The sequence below is a fragment of the Carettochelys insculpta genome, chromosome 2 (genome assembly GCF_033958435.1).
Source record: "Carettochelys insculpta isolate YL-2023 chromosome 2, ASM3395843v1, whole genome shotgun sequence".
Taxonomy (NCBI): Eukaryota; Metazoa; Chordata; order Testudines; family Carettochelyidae; genus Carettochelys; species Carettochelys insculpta.
This window is the reverse complement of record NC_134138.1, coordinates 48,147,106-48,170,457: the sequence shown is the minus strand read 5'-3', so window position 1 is coordinate 48,170,457 and position 23,352 is coordinate 48,147,106. Positions and strand designations below refer to the sequence as shown.

Sequence of the window (23,352 nt, the reverse complement as noted above, 5' to 3'; positions counted from 1 at the left end):
AATCTATATGGATAGTAATTTCGTGCTCTAATAAGAAGAATATAGCAGTAAGGCTATCTTACCAACCACCTGACCAGGATAGTGATAGTTACTATGAAATGCTAAGGGAGATGAAAGACATTACCAAAATAAAAACTCAGTAATAATGGGGGATTTAAACTATCCCCATATTGACTGCGTACATATCACCTCGGGATGGGCTACAGAGATAAAATGCCTTGATACCTTAAATGATTGCTCCTTGGAGCAGCTGGTTCTGTAACCCACAAGGGGAGACGCAATTCTTGATTTAGTGCTAAGTGGAGCACAGGATCTGGTCCAAGAGGTAAATATAACTGGACCACTTGGACATAGTGACCATGATGTAATACAGTTTAACATCTCTGTGGTGGGTAGAGCACCTGAGCAAACCAACACTGTGGCATTTAATTTCAGAAAGGGGAACTACACAAAAATGAGGAGGTCAGTTAAACAGAAATTAAAAGGTACAGTGCCAAAAGTAAAATACCTGCAATCTGCATGGAAACTTTTCAAACATATCATAACAGAGGCCCAACTTAAACGTATACCCCAAATTGAAAAAACACAGTAAGAGTACCAAAGAAAGTGCCAGTGGCTTAGCAATAAGGTGAAAGAAGCAGCGAAAGATACAAAGGCGCCACTTAAAAAGTGGAAGTTGAAATCACAGTGAGGAAAGGAGCATAAACTCTGACAACTTAAGTGTAAAGATAAGAAAAGCCAAAATGGAGTTTGAAGAACAGTTTGCCAAAAACACAAAAAGTAATAGCAAAAATTCTCAAATACATCAGAAGCAGGAAGCCTGCTAAACAACCAGTGGGGCCACTGGACGATCAAGATGCTAAGGGAGCACTCACAGATATGGCCATTGTGGAGAAACTAAATTAATTCTTTGCTTCAGTTTTCATGGCTGCGAATTGTTGTATAACATGCTTTCAGGCCCCAATGAGCAAGGATAGAAGTCCCCTCACTCACTGCATGCAGTTCACACAGCCTTGAATTATGCAGGCATAGACACCATATGGGCCTCATTAGGCAGCCCTGACCACTGGACTAGCTGCCACCCAATATCTCCAGCTAGGAGCCAAGTAATGAGGTAAACACTGGCCCCTGCTTCAACTCTGTGGAACATTAATGGTGGCGATGAGCCAGTGCACAAACACCCAGGGAGGAAAAAAGCTAGAAGTATAAAATCATTGTGAGGTCTCGCCCCTGAGTGAATTTCACCAGGAACGTCAGCCTTAGAAGTGCCCTGCATTCCCCCAACTGGAGCCACATCCACAGCCGCCCAGATGTCAGGCCATCAGGACAGGACTCCCTGTGGCAGAAGGGGAGTGAACATTCCAAGTGCCTTTTACTTATGTTTCTTATATACATTGCTCTGTGATGCTTTTGCTTGCTAAATTGTGCTAATTGTAACAGCAGTGAAGTAGTAAGCTTAATATAGTAAACTGTCCCAAACTGACTCTGTGTTGAAGTAAATCCATACTCCTGTTTGCCCATAGCTCTGTGAGCTGACAAGGAAGTTAGGGAGATTCCCAAACTTGAGCCATTCTTTTTAGGTGACACATCTGAGGAATTTTCCAAGACTGAGGTGTCATTAAAGGAGGTTTTGGAAAAAAGTGATAAACTTAATAACAACAAGTCACCGGGAGCTGATGGCATTCACCCAAAAGTTCTGAAAGAACTCAAATGTGAAATTGTGGAATTATTAACTGTGGTTTGTAATTTAGCCTTCAAATCAGCTTCTGTATCTACTGACTGGAAGATAACTAATGTGATGCCACTATTCAAAAAGGACTCTAGAGGCAATTCTGGCAATTACAGACCACTAAGTCTAACATCAGTACCGGGCAGATTAGTTGAAACTGTAATAAAGAATAAAATTATCAGACACATAGACAAACATAACTTCCTGGAGATTTCAGTGGATATAGTGTACTTACAATTCCAGAAAGCCTTTGATAATGTCCCTCACCAAATGCTCTTAAGTAAAATAAGTTGTCGTGGGATAAGAGGGAAGACCCTCTCATGGATTGAAAACTGGTTAAAAGACAGGAAACAAAGGGTAGGAATAAATGGTAAGTTTTCAGAATGGAGGGACATAATTTTGTGGTGTCCCCCAACGGTCTGTACTGGGACCAATCCTAATCAACCTATTTATAAATGATTTGTAAACAGAGATAAACAGCGAGGTGGCAAAATTTGCTGATGATACTAACTTTTCAAAATAGTTAACAAAAAAGCAGCCTGTGAATAGCTTCAAAAAGTTCTCTCAAAACTAAGTGACTGGGCAACAAAATGACAAATGAATTTTAATGTGCACATTGGAAAAAAATAAATCGACCCATGCATAAAATACGATGGGGACTAATTTAGCTATAACCACTCAAAAGAGCTCTTGGAGTCATTGTGGACAGTTCTCCAAAAACATCCACTCAATGTGCTTCAGCAGTCAAAAAGGCTAACAATACCCAGAATCATTAAAAAATGGATAGTGAATAAGACAGAGAATACCTTAATGCCTCTATATAAATCCATGGTATGCCCACATCTTTAATACTGCAGACAGATGTGGTCACCTCATTGTCTCCCTGTGCCTAGTTAAGAGAGAGGATTTGAACAGTGGTCTCACATCACCAGACTGCAGACTACTGCGACATGGGGCTCCACATCTCTGCTGTAGAAGCTGTTCATTTTGGATTAATAGACATTGGACCAGAAAGAGCGACTCAGCCCAGTGGTTAGGGCACCCAGAGTACCTCTGCTCCAGTAACAATTCAATTATTGATACAGTTAAAACCACTTCAGCAGCAGTGAGACAGGATGCCCTATATACGAATACCCCCAAGCCAAGCAGGACTGATTAGAGACTATGCCAGACCCTGTGGGGAGCTGGATCTGGACCCCCCAGGAAGCAACAGGCCAAAGGATAGATTTTGCTGGACCAGAGGATGTCCACGATTTCTGCCACAGGCAGCCCCAGCCTCCCATTCCCCCGGGACTCTAGGCTCCCTGGGCTGCCAGGGGGCTCCAGCACCATGCTCCTAGGGCTCCCACAAGGATGCGGGTCCGGCCCCAGTCCCAGGACTGTCTGCATGGGTGAAGGAGAGAGAGAGGGCTGAGCTCCCACCTTGAGTGCCAAGGTGTTTCGGCTCATGTCTCAGGGTTGCCAACCCCTGCTTTAGACTAAATATCTCAGGTAACACCAATTTTAATGTTATACTCTGCTGAATGTGTATATCCTTTTTTTGTGCATGTACCATTTTTGCATGTGAGATTAAAAATATGAAGTGTGGATCTGTTTAGAAGTCTAAATGTGCTGAGGAGGACCACCACTAATGATGCAGACCCTGGATGGCTCAGTGATCAAGTCAATGACCTGTGAATAGCCATGTCCTGTAAGCCCAAGCTGTGCCTGGTCCTAGAAAGATATGGTACTGGAATCCACCTTGAATCTGGTATTTTTTCAAGAGGTTGGGGGAATGTTAAACAAAGGAAAGTCTATTTCCTGGGGGAAAGTCTATTTAAGCAATGGGAAGCAATCAGCCTTTGTCTTCAGTTCACTTTTAAAACTGCTTGTCAAACCCTAAAGAGAAACAAAGAACTTTGAAAAAGCTGTAGACCTAAGTCAGAGTAAAGGATCACCTGTGATTTGAGGCTTTTGCCTCAGATGAGAATAGCTGCTTAGGGTAAGAATTTGCACCAAACAAGTTTCTTAGTGGATTAAAACCAGTAATTTTTGTTCATTTTAATTTAGTAAGTTATTTTGATCTGACTATTTTCACTTGCAACCACTTAAATCCTACTTTTTATACTTAATAAACAAACATGTTTTTATTACCAAGCCTAGTATAAATAATTGTTATGTGGGGGGGGAGGACACAGGCCAAGAAGAGCAACCACTGTACCTCTCTCTCTCATTCATAACGAGGGACGAGCTGACTCTGTGAGCATTCCCTGTGTAAGACTTTTACATTGGGTAAGGTGGATTTGTTTGGGGTTTTGGAACCTCTTCAGGACTTGTCTCCTGGGTGCTGAGCCCTTACAGCTAGGTCCTCCCAGAGCTGAACTGCTTCACTGTCTGTATTGCTCTGCAAGGGGGCAGTTACCACCCCTGTGCCTTAGCTGAGGGAGACTAGATGATCTGGTCCAACACGACAGGGTGGGGGGAGCCCCAAAGAGCAGGAAGGCAGACATCAGTGGTATGACCTAGGCTGCAGCGACCCTGAGGTGGTAGATTTCAGGATCCTGACAAAAGGAAGAAAGGGGAACAGTAATCCAGACTCTTGATTTCAGAGGAGCAGACTTCGACTCCCTCAGAGAACTGATAGGCAGGATCCCTTTGGAAATTGATATGGAAGGGAAAAGAGATCAGGAGAACTGGAAGTATTTTAAAGAGGTCTTACGCAAGGCACAGGAACAAACCATCCCGATGAGCAGTAAGAAAAGCAAATATGGTAGGCAACCAGCTTGGCTAAACAGAAAAATCCTTGACAAGCTCCAATTCAAAAAGGATGAGTATAAGAAGGGGAAACTTGGACAGGTGACTAAGGAGGGGTACAAATATATGGCTGGAGAATACCAGAGAGTAATCAGGAAAGTGAAAACACAATTGGAACTGCAGCTCGCAAGGAATATGATGGGTAACAAGGATTTCTACAGGCATGTTAACAGTAGGAGAGTGATAAGACAGAGTGTGGGGCCTTTACCGGATGAGGGAGGTAACCTAGTGACAGATGACATAGGTAAAGCTGAACTACTCAATGCCTTTTTTGCCTCAGTCTTCATGGACATGAGCAGTTCCCAAACTGTGGCACTAAGCAATACAGTCTGGGAAGGAGGGGACAGCCCTTGGTGGGGAAAGAACAGGTTAAAAGCTACTTAGAAAAGTCAGAGGTACACAAATCCTTGGGTCCAGATCTAATGCAGCCAAGGAATTGGCAGATGTCATTGCAGAGCCTTTGTGTATTATCTTTGAAAACTCACGGAGATCGGGAGCGATCCCAGATGATTGGAAAAAGGCATATGCAGTGACCATCCATAAAAAAAGGAAAAGGACAATCCAGGAACTAGAGACCCATAAACCTTACCTCAGTCCCTGGAAAAATCATGGAGGGGATCCTCAAGGAACCCATTTTGAAGTACTTGGAAGAGGGGAAAGCGATCAAGAGTAGTCAAAATGGATTCACCAAGAGCCAGTCATGCCTGATCATTCTGATTAGCTTCTATGATGAGATAACTGCCTCTGTGGACATGGGGCAGTCAATGGATTTGATAAACCTTGACTTTAGCAAAGCTTTTGATACAGTCTCCCACAACATTCTTGCCCATAAGTTAAAGAAGTAAGGACTGGATAAATGGACTGTAAGTTGGCTAGAAAGCTGGCCTGACAGACTGGCCCAAAGGGTAGTGGTCAATGGCTCATTGTCTGGTTGGCAGCCGGTTTCAAGGGGAGTGCCCCAAGGATTGATTCTAGGGCCAGTATTGTTCAACATCGTTATTAATGACCTGGATGCGGAGACGGAGTAGCAAGTGTACAGATGACACCAAGCTAGGGGGTCAGGTAGATACACTGGAGGGTAGGGATAGGGTCCAGAGTGACCTAGTTAAGTTGAAGGATTGGGCCAAAAGGAATCTGATGAGGTTCAACAAGGAGAAGTACAGAGTCCTGCCCTTAGGATGGAAGAATCCCAAGCATTGTTACAGGCTGGGGACCAACTGGCTAAGTAGCAGTGCAGCAGAAAAGGACTTGGGGATTACAGTGAATGAGAGGCTTGATATGAATCAACAGTATGCCCTTGTAGCCAGGAAGGCTAATGGCACATTGGGGTGTATTAGGAGAAGCATTTCCAGCAGATCTAGAGAAGTTATTATTCCCCTCTACTTGGCACTGGTGAGGCCACATATAGAGTATTGCATCCAGTTCTGGGCCCCCTAGTACAGAAAGGATGTGGATGCATTGGAACAGGTTCAGTGGAGGGCAACAAAAAAGATTCAAGAGCTAGAGCACATGACCTATGAGGAGAGGCTGAGGAGTTTAGGGCTATTGAGTTTGAAGAAAAGAAGACTGAGGGGCGATTTGACAGCAGCCTTCAACTTCCTGAAAGGGGGCTCCAAAGAGGATGGAAGGAACCTGTTGACAGTGGTGACAGATGGCAGAACAATAAGCAATGCTCTGAAGTTACAGAGGGAGAGGTGTAGGTTAGATAGTAGGAAAAACTATTTCACCAGGAGGCTGGTGAAGCACTGGAATGTGTTACCAAGACAGGTGGTAGAATCTCCATCCCTAGAGGTTTTTAAGTCCCAGCTTGACATAGTCATGGCTGGGATGATTTGGTTGGGGTTGATCCTGCTTTGGGCAGGGGGGCTGGACTAGATGACCTCCTGAGGTCCCTTCCAACCCTAGAATTCTATGATCACAACACCAGGGGACTTCTGTGATTCACCCTGAAACAGCCAGGTTATCTGGGTTCACCCCATCTCATCTCCACCGTAAATGTGAGCTGTCTGGAGGTTTTCTTCTTAAAAATCACCCTGGCTACGTCTACACTAGCACACTACGTGGAAGTGGCCTATTTTGACGTAAGAACATCGAAATAGGCTACTTCGACGCATATCGTTTACACATCCTCCAGGGCTGGTGCCATCGACGTTCAACATTGAAGTAGTGATGGAGAACATCAAAAGGAGCCGGCCCGGAAGGAAATGCGAAGCGTCCACACACACAAGCGCTTCCCGTCGAAATAAGGGGCCAGCAAAGCCCCAAGCCATTCCCTTAAAGGGCCCCTCCCAGACACACTCGCCCTGCACAGCACGAGATCCACAGAGCCGACAACCAGTTGCAGACCCCGTGCACGCAGCATGGACCCCCAGCTGCAGCAGCAGCAGCTACCAGAAGCTCTGGGCTAAGGGCTGCTGCACGCAGCGACCATAGAGCCCCACAGGGGCTGGACAGAGCGTCTCTCAACCCCTCAGCTGATGGTTGCCATGGAGGACCCCGCTACTTCGACATAGCGGGAAGCGGATCATCTACACACACCCTATTTCAATGTTGAACGTTGAAGTAGGATGCTATTCCCATCTTCGGATAGGAATAGCGATTTCGACGTCTCGCCGGCTAACGTCGATTTCAACATCGAAAAAGCTCACAGCACGTGTAGACACGACATGTACTATTTCAACATTGTGCCAGCTACTTTGAAGTAGCCAGCTAGTGTAGACACACCCCCTCTGTCCCCATACACACACACACACACACACACACACACACACAGACTGATTTTCATGACTGGTTTCTACTATTTTTTAATTTCATAAAAAAGCAGCTGCTTTAAATAAACAATATCAGTTATTAAGTTTCATGCTATGACTGAAGTTTCCATCCTAAATCATTCACATAATTGTTCCAATGGTTGTGTTGAAAAGCAGATGAGCTAGCACAACTGGGAGGAATAACATGGGTGTCTTGGAAAATATATGATATTGAAAACAAATTGAGTCTTGGTGAAGACTGGATCCAAAGATATGCTAGCTGAAGCTGTTGCTTGTATCCCGGTACTAGTGACTACTTCCAGCAATATTTAAAACAAAATATAGTGTTCTTCATCAGCACTTCACAAAAGGAGGTCAATATCCATTTTACAAATGAAGAAACTAAGGAAGAAGAGAAGACGGGATTTGTCTAAGGTCACCCAGCAGGAGAGCTGGAAACAGAACTCAGAATACTGAGTTCTAGTCCAGTGTTCTATCCATTACATAGACTATCCATTCACTGTTCCAGTCACACCAGTATTTCAGAAGTACTAACATGCATCACAGAGAATCTATTCCTGCTGCATTTTCCCTTTACCACTAAGACTTCCAGTAACACTTTCACTTCTATAGCAACTTTTTAGAAGAGCCTGATGATACAGTTTCTACCCCAAGTACATTATTTTGGAGCATCTGCCAGCGTGAAAAGTAATGGACCTAGCAAACACTGAACATGCACTTACCACATAGAAGACCACAAAATGTTATCCTCTGGACATTTTTCTTAACACTCACTTTAAATACAATCTTAAATTATAAGCATCATCACAAGGAACAGCACTGACTGTAAGGAAGGTAAATGTGAGGGCCTTAAAAGGTTGAGATGTCCCTTTCAAACTAATCAATGGTTATAATTTTACTGTGTATTAGTATTAATGAAAGCTTAAGTCACCATCAAATCCATGAGGACAAAACAATTTCTAACCACCATCTTCACAGTTCTTTTCAATTATTACAAGACACAAAATAAAAACACAACACACTAAAAGAAGTCTGTAACAGCTGCTCCAAAGAAGTTATTATATACACCAACATGTATTATGAAGTTCTGTACAAATATAAGCAAAAAACATCACCAACGCTCACATTTTATAATAGGGGTGAACAGCCCTTTGTTAAATAAAGACTTGATTAAAATTCCAATGCCTATAAAGTCAAATTTTATAGTTAAATTATAAACAGTTGTGGAATTTTTCTAATATCGGGCTCAATTATATATATTACTAATAACTAAATTGTAGTGTAAGTCAGTCTGAAAAAATATTAACAGAAAACAAAAAGGTATTAAGACTTGTCTAAGCTTGAAAAGCAACATCAGCACAACAGCAGCAATATAGCACTTCACTGTAGACACTTTTTACCAAGAGGTGGTGCTCTCATCAGTATGCATAACCCACCTCCTCAAAAGTAATTAGCGATATCCACAGAAGAATTTTTCTGTCAGTCTAATGCGGGCTACACTAGGGGTTAGGTTGGCTTAACTATCTTGCTCATGGAGTGGACTTTGAATACTATTGAGCACTGTAGCTCAGTTGACCTAACTTTTAGTTTAGGCCAGGCCTTCCAAAGATGGCACCAACATCTGGTCTCCAAGAATCTCAAACACTTTCTTTGGCTCCTCCAACAAATAAGAGGAAGGGACTGAGAAAAGCAGTGGATCTGAACAGCTAACTTTTGTGGGAAGAGAGTAACACAGAGGATAATGCTATCACAAGACTAAGCATTCATGCAATATTCATGACAACAAATAGCAAATCAGCTTGTTTTTCAAATTACATCACAGCAGTGTCTTAAAAAGTTAAACTCATACCTGCTTTAGGTCTATTTGCTCTTTTCACTCCAGCAGCCTTACACTCATTTTCTCCATCACACTTTTCCATGGAGCTTATTTCTCCAAGAGATTCTACAACCTGTGTAGAATTTATATTTAGATAAAATATTCTAGAAAGAGTTCTCATATGCCCAGAGGCACGATACTTTACTCTTTGATCTACAAAAACAAAATTTCAGGATAGCATTTTCCCAACCCTAAATGCAGAAGTACATATATCTTTTTTTATTTAAAAGGTATATAAGTTTTCTATTTTCAAATATATTGCAGAAAATACCATATCAGGCTTCATAAAAAATATTAAAATCTAAATTTCTCCTGTTGTCATTTTGAGATTATAATTAGGTACTACCGACATCCAAAATTTAATATCCTCTGGAATTTTGAAGTTTGGTTATGCAGGTCAGATTAATCATTCCTTTTCTATGGTAACTTTGCAATGCTCTTGCCCAAATTCTGCCACCCTTTACTTGCACTGAATAATCAAGCCTTTACTGTGTTTATACACAATAACATAAATACAAATAAATAAATGTGCTTTTAATATAAATGATGGGAAGTCCAAGAACATGATCAATAAAATCTTGGTAAGAAGATGGGTAACATCAGTGCCAAACTTTCCAAGGAGCGGATATAGTCTCGGACTGCAGTCTAGTGATCACGATCATCAAGACGAAACTCAAGAGGAGTCTGAAGTTGGTCCAAGAGAAGAGAGTGTTGAAGACCAGAAGGAATGCTTCCAAGAGGGCAGCACAGCAACATAGAATAAAATGCAACGAGGTACAGAACGCAGCCAGAATTGATAAGGCAAAACGATTAGAGGAGCAGCATGACGCTCTAGAGAAGTAGTAAAGTGAGTGTAAGACCAGGGAGGTGTATAAAATGATTAACAACATATTAACAGGAAGAGGTAGCTGAAACAGATGGCAATCAAAGACAAGAAAGACGAGGTACTCAAGAATAAGAAGAAGATTGTGCTGTAATGGACAAGATATTGCTCCAATCTGTACAAAGCACAGTTGAACCTGAGCGTCTCAGAGACACTGATGGAAAAACTAAGAGAGAGATCTCCGGGCGACCATCGAGAGCGAGACCAATATTTTGAAGGAGGAAATAGAAGAAGAGCAGTGAAACAACTAAAGAACAAGAGCCCTAGAAATGATAAGATCATGGGAGAGATGATCAAATATGGCAGGATTCAGGAAATACACCAACTATGTAATATAGCATAGAAAGAAGGGAAGGCACCTAAGGAATGGACAAGATCTGTGCTAGTGACAATACACAAGAAAGGAAGCATGTTGGAATGCAAGAACTACAGAACAATTGCCCTAACACGTCATATAGGCAAGGTGCTGGTGAGCATACTGATGGAGAGACTAAGATCGCAGACAGAACATCTAGTGGACAAGCAAGTGGGATTCAGGATAGACAGAAGTACCACATAGCAGATCTTGGCATGAAGATTGATAGTGGAGAAAGCTCAACAAAAGAACAAGAACATCTACAATTGTTTTGTCGATTTTCAGAAGGCATTTGACAGTATATATCTGAAAGTGACTTGGGTGGTGCTGGAGTCGTATGGAGTGGATGGCAGACTGATACAGTTATTAAAAGACATCAGCAACAATGTAGAGGCAGTGGTGAGAATGTGCGAAGAGTTGGGAAGTTAGTTTAGAACAAGCAGAGGTACGAGACAAGGAGATCTGATATTGCCAAGTATCTTCATCACGCACCTAGAGAAAGTGATGGACAAGCTCATGGCAGAAGTAGAAGGGATACCGGTGCATGGGATGAGAATTAACAACTTCAGGTTTGCGTATGATATAGTTATAATTGAGGAAGATGAAAAGAAGCTAGAGAGAATGGTACAGGTCCTAAATGAGAAAGGGAAGCAGTACGGACTGATTATGAACATAGATAAAATGAAAACAATGGTATTTAGAAATAAGGAAATAGGAAGGAAGATCAGTGTAGATGGGATCAAACTAGAGAACATAGAGAAGTTCACATATTTGAAGAGCAACATGACGTACAACCTAGACCAGGGATTCCCAATCTATGGGTCACAATTAGATTTGGTAAGGGTTGCCAGTTAGGCAGTTTCGAGCTGCATGTGGCTCTTAAAGGACCCATTTGCAGCTCAGCCGCCACTCACTCCTCTGGCTCCCAGTCCCTGCCCTGCCTTGCTATGCTACAGTGAAACACAATTTAATTAGCTTAACAACCAGCAGGAGGGATCCAGCCATTAACCAATTAAATTGAGTCCCATTGCAGCATGGCAGGGCAGGGAGCTGCCCATGCTGCAGGTGTGGGAAGGGAGTAAGAGGGTGAGGGGGAGCTGGGCAGAGGAGGAGGCATCAGTGGCCCAGTGAAGGAGCAGTGGGGCGAGCAGATGCAGTGCACAGAACTCATGTGAGGTAGGAGAGGGGGTGGGGGAGCTGAGAGGGATTTAAACCTGGGGACAGGGGAGGCTGAGAGTCGGCCAGGGCTCTGCACCCCAGCCAGCTCCCAACTGTGGGGTCCCCCTCACCCACCCAGCTGGGGATCCTGCAGCTGGCACTGCCAGCCAGGGCTCAGCCCCAATTTTTAGAAATCTTATGCAGGACAGGCAGCCCTGGCTGGGGCTGCCTGTCCCACGTAAGTTTTTCAGAAATCTGGCAATCCTAGCTGAAAGTGATTTACGAATTGGGCAGAGGGGCGCTGAGAGGAGTTTAACAACTGGGTGGAGGGGCGCTTAGAGAGGTTTAAGCTGGGGGGGCGGGGTATATTTTTCCCTGGGGAGGACCTCCTCTTGCACCATGAAGTTATGAATTGCCTTGGGTCACAAAGTCTTCCTGAATTGTCAGAATGGGTCCCTGACTGAAAAAGGTTGGGGACTATTGATCTGGATGGTAAGAAGGAAATAGCGACTAGAACGGCAAAAGCAAGAGCAAGTTTGAAGGTGACAGATAAGATCTGGAAAAGCAAAGCGATATGCTGCGGAATGAAGCTGAGCATCATGAAAACACGTGTACTCAGTAGCATGTTGTACGGATGCGAGACATGGGTGATAACAAAAGATTTGAAGAGAAGGTTATTGGCATTTGAGAGGCGTTGTTACAGAAAGATCCTGAGAACAAGATGGATGCAGAAGGTCACCAACAAGGAATTATATTGGAAGATACAGCCAAAAGAGAACCTACTGCAGAAGGTTATACAACTGAAGTTACAACTATTCGGGCATATCTGCAGAACGAACAATGAGCAAAAAGTCAAGACCCTTATATTCAGCATAATAGACAGTTCGAACAGGAGAGAGACACCCCACAGAAAATGGGTAGATGATATAGTAGATCGTAGACTAGCTCTGCACCAGAAACTAAACCACTCTACACTGGATAGGGAAAGATGGAAGGAAACAGTGAGGAAGGCATCGGACACTAACAGGCGCCGAGTCCATGGTTGTTGTTGATGATGATGATGATCCACACAAGCAGCATCTACTTATGTATTCTATTTGACATAAGTAGAGGGTTAAAATTAAAGATACATTAAAATGACGACATACTGAACTTCTTTATATATCAACAATTTGCTATCTTGCACCCACACTATGACGCAGCATACTGACATTTTTGAATTACACATCTCAAGAAAGTACAGCTTGCTCTTTCATATCTGGCAGCCCTGGGACCAGGAGGTTGCCAGATATTCAAATATTCTGGATAATAGAGAGGTATGCCCAGCAGTGTATAACACTAAAGAAAAACAAGATCAAATATTAACAACCAAAAATAAGAAGTATGCAGTGTACTTTATTTACCAACAACAGTAGTATTGTACACTGTAAACTTTTACTGTATATGCTGCACTTACTATACTGTACTTATGGAAAATATAACTAAAATTTACTTATGGTTAAAATGCCAGTTATGAGAGAATTTAGGTTGATAGAATGCCGGATATGAAAGAGTTTCCTGTATTTCCTTTTGTGAAAGGATTTTGCCAGGTCATTCAAAATATATTACAGCCCACATCTCTCAGCAACATAGTGAAACACAGGCCAACCCTGCAATCCAAGCTTTGGCTACAGCAAGACTTGTATATAATGCTGAATTCTGATTCTTTTTTTTTTTTTACTTTACTACTCCAGTTTCATCAATGAGGTAAATTGAAGTACTTCAGGAATAAAGTGCAATTCAGCATGAGTTAAGTTCAGAAAGTGTTTAAGACTACTTGTGTGAAAAAGACTATTTGCGTGGGTAAGAGCAATTTATTGTTGCCATATTTTAGTTGTGGTGCAGCATAAGCAAATGTTTCCCTAGCCCATCTGTCTTTTCACCTTAGTCAGCTTCATTTCTGGGACCAGGTGTTCGTTTTCTTTCTTCAGGCAGGTTGTGTTGATTTTTCCTGGGGGTATAAACCGTGGCTTTTTAGCTGAATTCCCTAGACATTGGCTTGGAGCTGCTGATCTCCTCATCCTTAAGTCCACCAGTCTGTAAAACAGCAGATACAGAAGTTTTTTGAAGCAAGAACCTTTAAGTGCAGAAATATTTCAGTGTAACACATTTCATGCCCTTCTAACAGAACATTTCTTAAAGCAATTTTAGTTCTCGGGTTTAACATCCTCTAGGTACAAAAACATATCAGATATTCAAACAAGACATGCAAATGTAATTAAAATACAGAAATGGGAATAGTAAACTGTACCTTTGCTGTAGGATCCAGTCTTAACATTTCCTCTTTCACCTGAGAGGTCAATGATGCATTTCTCAAGAGCAAGAGGTACATTAGGGCTGAACAGTATACAAATTACTTTTTTACAAAATGTACATGGACATTAGGCCAATGGAGAGAAACATTTGGAAATGGAAATTTCTCTCATGCCTCTCACAGCTAATCTTAAAAATCCATAACTGTGCTTCTAAACAGAGTATTCAGTGTTCAACATGAGCATCGGAGATTGGAATTCTGCCTTTTGCCTATGAAACTGGTTGCGTAAACTCCCCATATCATGATGGGGATAGACCTGGATACAGACTCAGCTCTACATGAAATGCTGCATTCAGGGCAATTACTACATTTTTTTTATTGCCAGTAGCAGTCACGGTGTGCTTGTTGCTTTCCAAACATCAAAAGGTCTGTGAAGATGAAGACTGAGTTCAATCCTTGAGGGGGCCATTCAGGGACTGGGGCAAATAGATGTCAGGGATGGTGCTTGGTCCTGCCAAGAGGGCAGGGGACTGGACTAGATGACCTCTGGAAGTCCCTTCCAGTTCTAGGAGATGTGTATCTCCAATTACATTTTTGGAGGGGAGGGATAGCTCAGTGGTTTGAGCATTAGTCTGCTAAACCCAGGGTTCTGAGTTGTGAGTACATTAATGCCCCAATATAAGCGATTTCGACTCACACTTAACTTGCGTTAATGCAAGTTGAAATCCTGGGGTTCCCATGGGCTGGGGGCTGGCAGGAGTGCAGCTACTCTGCCAGCTCCCTGCTCCCCCAGCTGGGGGAAGTTGGGGAGAAGCTGCTTTGCCACAGCTGTCTGCCCACCTGGCTCCCCACCACTGTGGGAGCTGTGAAACTGAACACCTGGTTCCCAGCTCCCCCCAACTTGTACAAAATTTGAGTTATGTGAGGTTGCCCAGGAACACAACCCTCACATAACTCAGGGGTCTACTGTACAACATACTTCAAGAATGATATAGTCTGATTCAGTACATTTGCCACTGCTGCAACAGAACCCGAAAAAGACAATGTGTTTTTACAATAAAAATGTAAGATAGCAATACAGGGACACTGAATGTATGGGCAGAGTTTTGTTTAATCCTCTCAAATTATTTCATAACTGGTTTTCAGGATTGTTTTAATTACCTGACATACTGACCAAGAATACAGTCAAATCTTAGTAGGCCTGCATACAATACAATACAAACATCTCTGTCCTTCTGGGAACAGGACAGAGCCACAGTTTTGGTAAACACTGTATATTCTAGTGGCGCAAATCTTTTTCTGCACTATTTTGCACCCTACTGGTCTACTCGCTGCACAGCAACCTAACAACATTCACACATAAGCAATTAGGAGTCTACAGGTAAGAAAAACTCTTTTTCAGAGATTTAGGTACTGTAAATGATTTCTGTAACTGTAATGATTTCAATGATTTCTGTAACTGTGTTTCACCTAGTTAGAGTGCATGTGCATGAAACTACTGCAAGAGTTACACCTAACAGAAGAAAGATGACCAGTTGATTTCACCCTGCATGGCAGTCACTTTGTAGCTGTATAAGGAAGCATTCTTATTTTAAATGATGTCTTCTTGGCTTTTTCCTAATCATATTCAAGATTTGCAAGCCTCTCCTAATGACTCCGTTCATGCAACCAGTGACTACCCTTCTTGACCTGTTACTATCAGTCAATCTCAGTTCCTTTGTTGCTGTTAAACTTAAGAACGTTTAAAGGGCTTTCATGTAGGTATATTTAAGCATCCATGGAAAGATCTAGATTTACTGCATTCTTGTTTTCAAATGTACTATTTTTACAGCAACAGAAGTGATACCAGTAAACATTATAAACCACAAGGGTTACACTTCACATATAATCTACATTGTCTTAGAAACACTCTTAGTAAACTCTGGGCAAGGATTGTCCTTTACTATTACTTCTGGGGGAATTCCGTGCATATACAGCATTCATCTCCCCAGCAGATTTCTTTTCTCTGTAGAAAATACTTTTTTGACAGAGGTGCTGCAATTCTGCCTTTCAACCACCAAGGGATGCTGTGGCACCAAAAAGAGAGGGTAGCTGCTCTCAAACAGGAGCAGACCTCTTTCCTCACAGCACCCTTTGCACATAAGGAGGAGGACACAGACAGAGAGGGGCACATGGGGCTGCCATGGGGGATGGTCACAGATTGGGATTCAGAAGAGTCAGTTTTGGGACTAACAGGGCGGGAGGGGAAGCTGAAGGGAAGTGAAAATGCAGCAACGCCAGTGGACAGAGAAGAGGGCAATACATGGACATATGGGGATGAGAAGAGGAGTAAAGGTTAAGTAGGTGTCAGGGACATATGAAGACAGGCTAGTGTAGGGACACATGGGGATGGGTCAGTTATGACTGACAATATCTGCATGGGCAAGGTTTCCCAACTCCCTAACAACTGCCTCCCTCAAAAAAAAAAAATAAAAAAAAATCTATACTTCAACACACATCCCACAGCCTTCCAGGTTTCTCTCCCAAATTTCTTTTCAGCAATTTTCAGGAAGTCTTTACACTTCCATGGCCCCTATTTCAAAATAAGATAACAGGAAACGCCGCAGATGGAGGTTGCATGGCTGACAAGTCCTTCTGGGGCCCACAGCCAGCCGCTCCTTTAAAGGGTCCCTCTCAACATGCACAGCCTGTACATGCTCAGGGCTGCCAGGCTGTACACAGCATAGCACACCCTTTGCACAGAGCTGAGCCACTGCGGAGACCTTTATAGATCCTCAGCAGCTCCCTGAGGGGGATTTTCTTCAGGCCACAGTCAGCCTGATGGCAGTGCTGCTGGTGGCCGTCCTCTGGCAGCACCAGAGGGCTAGCCACACAGCCCCCTTCCTGCCGGCCCTCTGCCAGGGCAGTGGCTGCGCCCCACCCCAGTGATCTGGCGATGCTGGGCCTTTCCCACCAGCACCGACCGGTGGGACCCCCTCATGCTGGGGGACTGTGACAATGACCGGTGGCTGTGCAACTTCTGGATGACCAGGAAGACCTTTGAGGAGCTCTGTCACTGGCTCGCCCCAGCCCTCCAGCACCGAGACACTAGGATGCAACCCACACTCCCCATGCACAAGAGGGTAGCCATTGCCTTCTGGAAGCTTGCCACCCCAGACAGCCACCACTCTGTCAGACATCAGTTTGAGGTGGGCGAGGCCACCATCAGGGCAATTCTGATTGAGGTAAGCCAGGCCAGGGCCACGCACCCACCAGGGGTGGGGCACCCAGCTAGGGGTGGCCCTACACGGAAATGGGGTGGGGGGCTCTGCATGGAGATGGATATCACCCAGCCACACACTCATGGATGCTTCTGTCTTGAACCCCACACAGGTCATCCAGGCAATCAACACCTTTCTCCTCTGCTGGGTGGTCACCATCGGAGACCTGGACATCGGCTTCGCCAGCTTCACAGACCTGGGCTTCCCCAACTGTTTCAGCGTGTTGGATAGCACACACATCACCATCCAGGCCCCAGAACACAGCACCAGTGCCTTAATAAACAGAAAGGGGTACCACTCCACAGTCCTCCGGGCCCTTGTCAATGCCTGAGGCCAGTACACAGATGTGCGTGTGGGATGGTCGGGCAGGACCCATGACATCGGGGTGCTTCAGAGCTCGTGGCTCAGCCACAGGATGGGACCTACCTACCTATGCAGGAGCTCCCGGTGGGAGACCTCATCATGCCCCCCTGCATCGTGGCTGATGCTGCATACCCTCTGTACCCGTGGGTCATGAGGCCCTACACAGGACACACTGACCCGTCACAGGATGTTTTTAGCACATGCCTGAACCACAGCAGAAAAACTGCGAAGCAGGCATTCAGACATCTGAAGGGGCGATTTAGATGCCTCCTCACAAGGCTAGAGGTTAGTCTCCCGAACATGCCCGCAGTGGTCATGGCCTGCTGTGCTCTCCACAATATTGTGGAGACCAAAGGGGAGCCCGATGCCCTGGGCTGGGCTGCCGAGCCCACTGCCAGATACAAGCAGCCACCTGCAGCCCCATGCCATCAGGTGCACAGAGACAGGGTGCATGTCAGGGAGGTCCTCTGTGAGGCCTTCACCTAGGGCCCGCAGTGACCCTCCCCGAGCCAACTCCCAACCACATCCCTCCCCAGCACCCTCATCTCTCATCACCCCCCCTTCACATAATAAGGACGTGGGAGTAGGGATACAACCTCAGACTTTACTGTTATTAATAAAACTTGCCTGTTTATACACCTCTAAACAAAATGAGTGCCTACAACCATGTACACAGGGGGAACTATATGCAAGAGGGATTGGGAGGCGGCACTGGGGGAGGGAACCAACTTGGAGGAAAGGGGTAGGGTGGGTGAGGGAAGGTTGGGGCAGTACAGTAGCAGGCATGGGAGGGAATGGGGGAGCTGGTGGAGAGGGAGGGGCCTGCTTGCCCTGGATGGCACAGGCCACCAGCCACTGCCTGAGTGCCAGGTGGGAAGCAGGCAGGAGGATGGGAAGCAGCAAGGCCCCAAGGTCCGTGACTGCACTGGGAGGGGCTGCAAGGGGGTGCTAGCGAGGGAGCGGGAGGTTGGGCGAGGTGGGTGGCCACAGACTGGATCAGGGTTTCCAGCCTGTCCACCACCCGCACCTTCACCTCCTGCTCCATTGCCAACCAGTCCTGGAGCAGAGCAGTCATTTCCCACAGGACGGCACTGTTGGTGGTCATTTCCTTACACCCCCGTCTGCAGCAGCACCAGGCCCAGCAGCAACCCCACGGGGATACGGACTCAGGTGGAGTGGCAGACTCCCAGGCTGGGCCTGGAGGAGGGGAAGGCTATTTTCCCTCATAAGTATTCTTAACATCTGGCAACTTCACTTGGGCCCCTCTCTGGGGAGGGCGTGGGGAACAACTGGTGGTTAAGCCATGTGGGGGCAGCTTGGGCCCCTGCATGGGGGAGGGTTGGCTCTTGTGGAGGGAGGGGTGCAGATTGGGACTTGAGTTCCACCACCTTTTTTGCAGGAAAAAAAGCACTGTATGGATGTATCTGCACACACCCCTTTACTCGGTTATGTATCAGCTACCTCAGAACAAACACCAATAGAGGGGTACTTCTCTAAGGCGGCAGATCTGGCGTGTCTGATTGTACAACTCAAGGGGCTGGAAGACCACTGAGTGCACATGAGAGGAGGGATTGCCAGCACCAACAGGTGTGCAGAGCACATGCTATTTTTCACTGGCTGGTCCGACGCCTCACACGCCACATTAGGGCTTGTTCCAGGCACCTGCTAGATTCAAAGCTCGCAGAGAGAGTCTCGAAGTGTAACTTCAGTGACAGGCCACACAAACCCAGCCTGCGGCCCACAGCGGCATCGCCCCGCAAGGATGAGTTGCTGAGCAGGGCAGGCTTGGCAGGAGCTGTGCTCAGCAACCCTTGCCAAGCCAGCTGTTTGATACCAGGACCCCCGCCCCGCCCCCCACACACAGGGACTACCAGGCGGGTGGTGAAGCACTGGAATGTGTTACCGGGAGAGGTGGCGGAATCTCCAGCCCCAGGTGGGTTTAAGTCCCAGCTGGACACTGTCATGGCTGGGATGGCCTCGTTGGGGTTGATGCTGCTTTGGGCAGGGGGCCGGACTCGGTGATCTCCTGAGGTCCCTTCTAGCCCCAGGATTCTATGATTCAAGCCAGGCCCGTGCGACTGGGTCAGGCAGTTTGCGGCAGGTGGACGGTTACTCCGTGCTCGCCCCCATCCCCTGCAGCCGAGCGGGAGCAGCATCTGCGCGCCCCTGCCGGGAGGGACATAACAAGCTGCGCCGCTTCCCAAGTCCCTGCGCCCCCGAGCTCCCCCGCCGCACTCACCCAGCGCACCGCTCAACTCGACCGTCCCGCCACAGCCATCCACCGGCTCCCGTCAGCCACTGGGCATCAAGCGCATGCGCCCTCCTTTCCAGATTCTCCCGCCAGTCATCAGCCGTCGTTCAACCGCGCATGTGCCTAACTCCCAGCCCCCACTCTACCGGCTGTCCGGCATCCGCCCATGCCCACTTGCCTCTTCCTCCGAAGTTTGCCTGGGGCTGTGTTGCGCAAGAAGCCACTCTCCTCATGGCCGTCCAGTTAGGATCATCACTGGTAGGACACTCAGCCGTCAAGTAGTAGCTGTCGCAAAATGCACTGCGGATCGCTACAGTTGGGGCGCAGCTTGGCAACCAAGTAAGCCTAGTGGATAGGGTAGAGTGTGGGGAGCTGCTGGGTGGGGAGGTCCCTCCGCTGGGCTGGTGAGTGGGTCAGATCTCCAAGGGCTGGAGGTGTGGGGGCCGCGGGCGCTCCAGGCGCGGAAGTCTGTTAAGGTGACTTGACCTAGGGACGGGGGCGCTTGGGAGGGGTAGCGCGCTTCGCTGGAGCTGAGCCGCGGATACTTGGCTATCAGCCGATGGGGATTCAGTCAGCGAGAATTCGGAGGCGGGGGTGGCCGGGGGGTGACTCCGAGCTGCATATCTGCCCCTGAGTTCCCTCCCCGTGGTGGTCGGGTAGCGCTGCCCCAGATCCGTCAGTCTCACCCCCTGACCCCGGTACGGCTTGGAAGAACGTTAACGTCTACAGACTTTCACTGGTAAGTAATTTAAATGACTAGAATTGCATTTAAAGTGTAACCTTTTTCCTATGCAGTAGCTTATTCCCTTTTGTGTTGACGTTCAGATTGTATAAAGTGATCAGATGTTACCTGCATGTTACTAAAGTTAGTTGAAATATTGCTAATTACGCCTTGCTTCCAAACTGGCCATAATATTTACAACAGCTAAAACCAGGTTCTGAAGTGTATTGCAGTAATATTGCCAGTCTCCAGGTTTTCACAATTATAACAAACGTTTTAGATAGAAACATGTTATGTTCAAGTTGGTATGTCTCTTCAAGAAAGTTTTGCCAGAGAGGAGCACTTCAGTTTGGGATTTTTAGGAAAGTTAAGGAAACTTCAGACTGAACCCAAGTGTTCATTTTAAAGTATAGTGTCTCTTCCTTCCGTAAACTGCTCCAGAAGAATTACTGAATTCACATCTTACAGCAAAATTTTGTTCTGTACCTTAATGTGAAAGTGGTATGTGTCACATATGCATGCCATTTTCAGTCTTGCTTTTGGCTCTAGTTCTTGGAAAACAGCAAACAATCAGTGTAACTTAAAAAAATGTATTATATGCTTATTTATAGTAGAAAATTTTTATACCCATCTTGATTTTTGCAGATTTCTAAATTTCACTGTTGTTATATTTTTTTCAAACATAGTGAAAATTCAGTATGTGCTCTTCAGGAAATGTAATGTTTGTAACTATTGACTAGATAATCATGTAATGGAGTGGAGAGTGTTTTATAAAAGTGCTGGATGATACCAAGATGAAAGGGATAGCTGGAAGTTTTGAGGAAGGATTGTTATTTAAAATGATTTTGACAGACTGGGAATTGGTCTGAAATCAACAAGATATAATTCAGTTAAGACACATGCAAATTCTTCACTTTGAAAAAAGAATCAATGCACAGCTACAGAATGGAAGATAACCAGCTAGATCAGGGTGGGCAATAATTTTCTCAGGGGGATCATTCCACGAATAAGTCATAAGTAAGTAAGTAAGTCATGTTGTAAGTCATCATGGGTTGCATATTTCTACCTTATTAATGAAGGAAGTGCAAAGTCTGGGACAGAGTTTGGAGGCACAAGCGAGTTCCAGGCTGGTGTGGAGTGTTGGGGTGCAGGAGAGACTGAGGGTCTGGGAGAGAGCTTGGGAGTTAGAGTAGGTTTTTACCTGGGGTGGGGGTTCCGATGTAGGAGGGGGTTCCAGGAGCAGGCTCTGGCTAGCAAGGGCTTAGCACTGGTAGCTCCTGGCCAGCAATACAGCAAGGCACTCAGGCAGGCTGCATGTCTTCACACTTCTCCCAGAAGTGACTGGCTGCTGCTGGCATGGTTCTGTACACCCCTTGGAGGGGACAGAAAGGGAGCATGTCTCTCTGCCCTGCCTGCCCCTGCAGCTCCCATTGGCCGAGAACTGGTGAGGATAGTGCTGGGGCAGGGGCAGTGCAGAGACATGGTCTTCCCCTCCCTGCTCACCAGGAATGTGCAAAGGCATGCCAACAGCCAGCCAGTACGGGGAATAGCATGGGGCCATAGCAAACAAGCAGCCTGTCTGAGCACCCCACTGTGATGCAGGACCTTTTGCATTCTGGAGAGTCATTGCAGGCTGGACAGAAATATTAGATGGGTCATGTCTGACCCATGGGCCATATGTTGCCTGCCCTTGGGCTAGGCAGTCTTATGACTAAAAAATTTCGGGGGTAAAGTGTATTGTAACTTGGTAGGGTCAACAGTGTGATGCAGTTGCAAAAAAAGCTTAATGTTATTCTGGAGTATATTATGAGGGATGTCATGCAAAAGATATGTGTTATTGTTCGACTCTGCTTGACACTGATGTGGCCCCATTTGCAGACTCCATTTCTGGACTACCACTCTTTAAGAAAGATGAGAGCAAATTGTAGCAAGTCCAAAGGAGACCAACAAAAATATGAGGTATAGAATTTCTGACTGATGAAAGACGTTTAGAGAAGCTGAGGCTATGTCTACCCTGCCGCTTTCAGCGCTAAAACTTTAGTCATGCAGGGGGTGAGAAAACACCCTGCTGAGTGTTTTTTGTTTAGTGTTTAAAAAGCAACAGTATTCACAATGCTTTATCGCCAGATGCCACACTCCCAGCAATAAAGCTACCATCCCACGTTTGGATGGGGTTTTTTATAGCTAGGAGAGCCTTCCCTCCATGATAAAGAGTGATTACGCAGCCCTGAGCACAGTGCTATGGTAGCAGTGCTGTAATATAGGCAGTTTAGCCAGACCTTGAGTCTTGAGGAAAGATTGAGTGGAAGAAAAAACAGATTTCCGCTGGTCCTCATTTTAGACCAGAGTTTGACCTCTGTTCCCCCCAGCTTATCCTTTCTTATATGTTATGTAACTCAGTGATGCAGAATTATGAAATATTATACTAAAGAAATCATTTGTTGTCTTGAAGTTCCCATATTAACTATTATTCTCTTGGGTGTGTCATTTTGGATTATTATCCCAAATATTATTCTGTTATATGGGAGTTAGCAGACTGAGAACAGTGATTATATATGAGGGTCAACGTTCTAACTAGTTTGCAAACATTCTTTCAGTATAGTAATACAGTTAGACTTATGTTGCATATACCTAAAATATTTTTAAATGGTCACTTTTTATTTGAAATACATTATTTTTAGAAGTATAGCTTTTAGTCCTAGGGATCAGAACTGAATTTTTTTCTTAGCATTATACATTTACTTGCAATAATGCTTTTTTAAATATCTAAATTGCACCTTATGATCTGGATACATAAGTTAATTAGATAAGAATGTTTCCATCAATTCAACCTTCCCAGACTTCAGTTGTAATTCTTCTTGCATAATATTGTATTGTTTTTGTTTGAATTGATCTGAAC

The 23,352-nt window shown here is 45.2% G+C and overlaps 2 protein-coding genes across 4 annotated transcripts in view; one reads left to right on the top strand and one right to left on the bottom strand.

The window, feature by feature from the left end:
- The window catches only part of RAD54B (RAD54 homolog B), a 128,332-nt gene extending 108,573 nt beyond the window's left edge, over positions 1-19,759 (bottom strand). The window contains exons 1-4 of the mRNA XM_074985699.1: positions 19,721-19,759; positions 13,488-13,641; positions 11,322-11,329; positions 9,137-9,315 (exon numbers count right to left, since the gene is read on the bottom strand). Of these exons, the coding sequence (XP_074841800.1) occupies positions 9,137-9,315; positions 11,322-11,329; positions 13,488-13,625 (325 nt within the window). The 5' untranslated portion in view covers positions 13,626-13,641; positions 19,721-19,759. The remainder of the gene's footprint in view (positions 1-9,136; positions 9,316-11,321; positions 11,330-13,487; positions 13,642-19,720) is intronic.
- A 132-nt stretch (positions 19,760-19,891) lies between these two features.
- The window catches only part of LOC142009219 (RING finger protein 151-like), a 29,583-nt gene continuing 26,122 nt past the window's right edge, over positions 19,892-23,352 (top strand). For 2 of the 3 annotated variants that reach the window (XM_074986934.1, XM_074986932.1), the window contains exon 1: positions 20,169-20,471. The gene's annotated coding sequence lies outside the window, so the exon portion shown is untranslated. Of the gene's footprint in view, positions 20,072-20,168; positions 20,472-23,352 lie in introns of those variants that run through there. The other variant, XM_074986933.1, reaches the window with a different exon arrangement.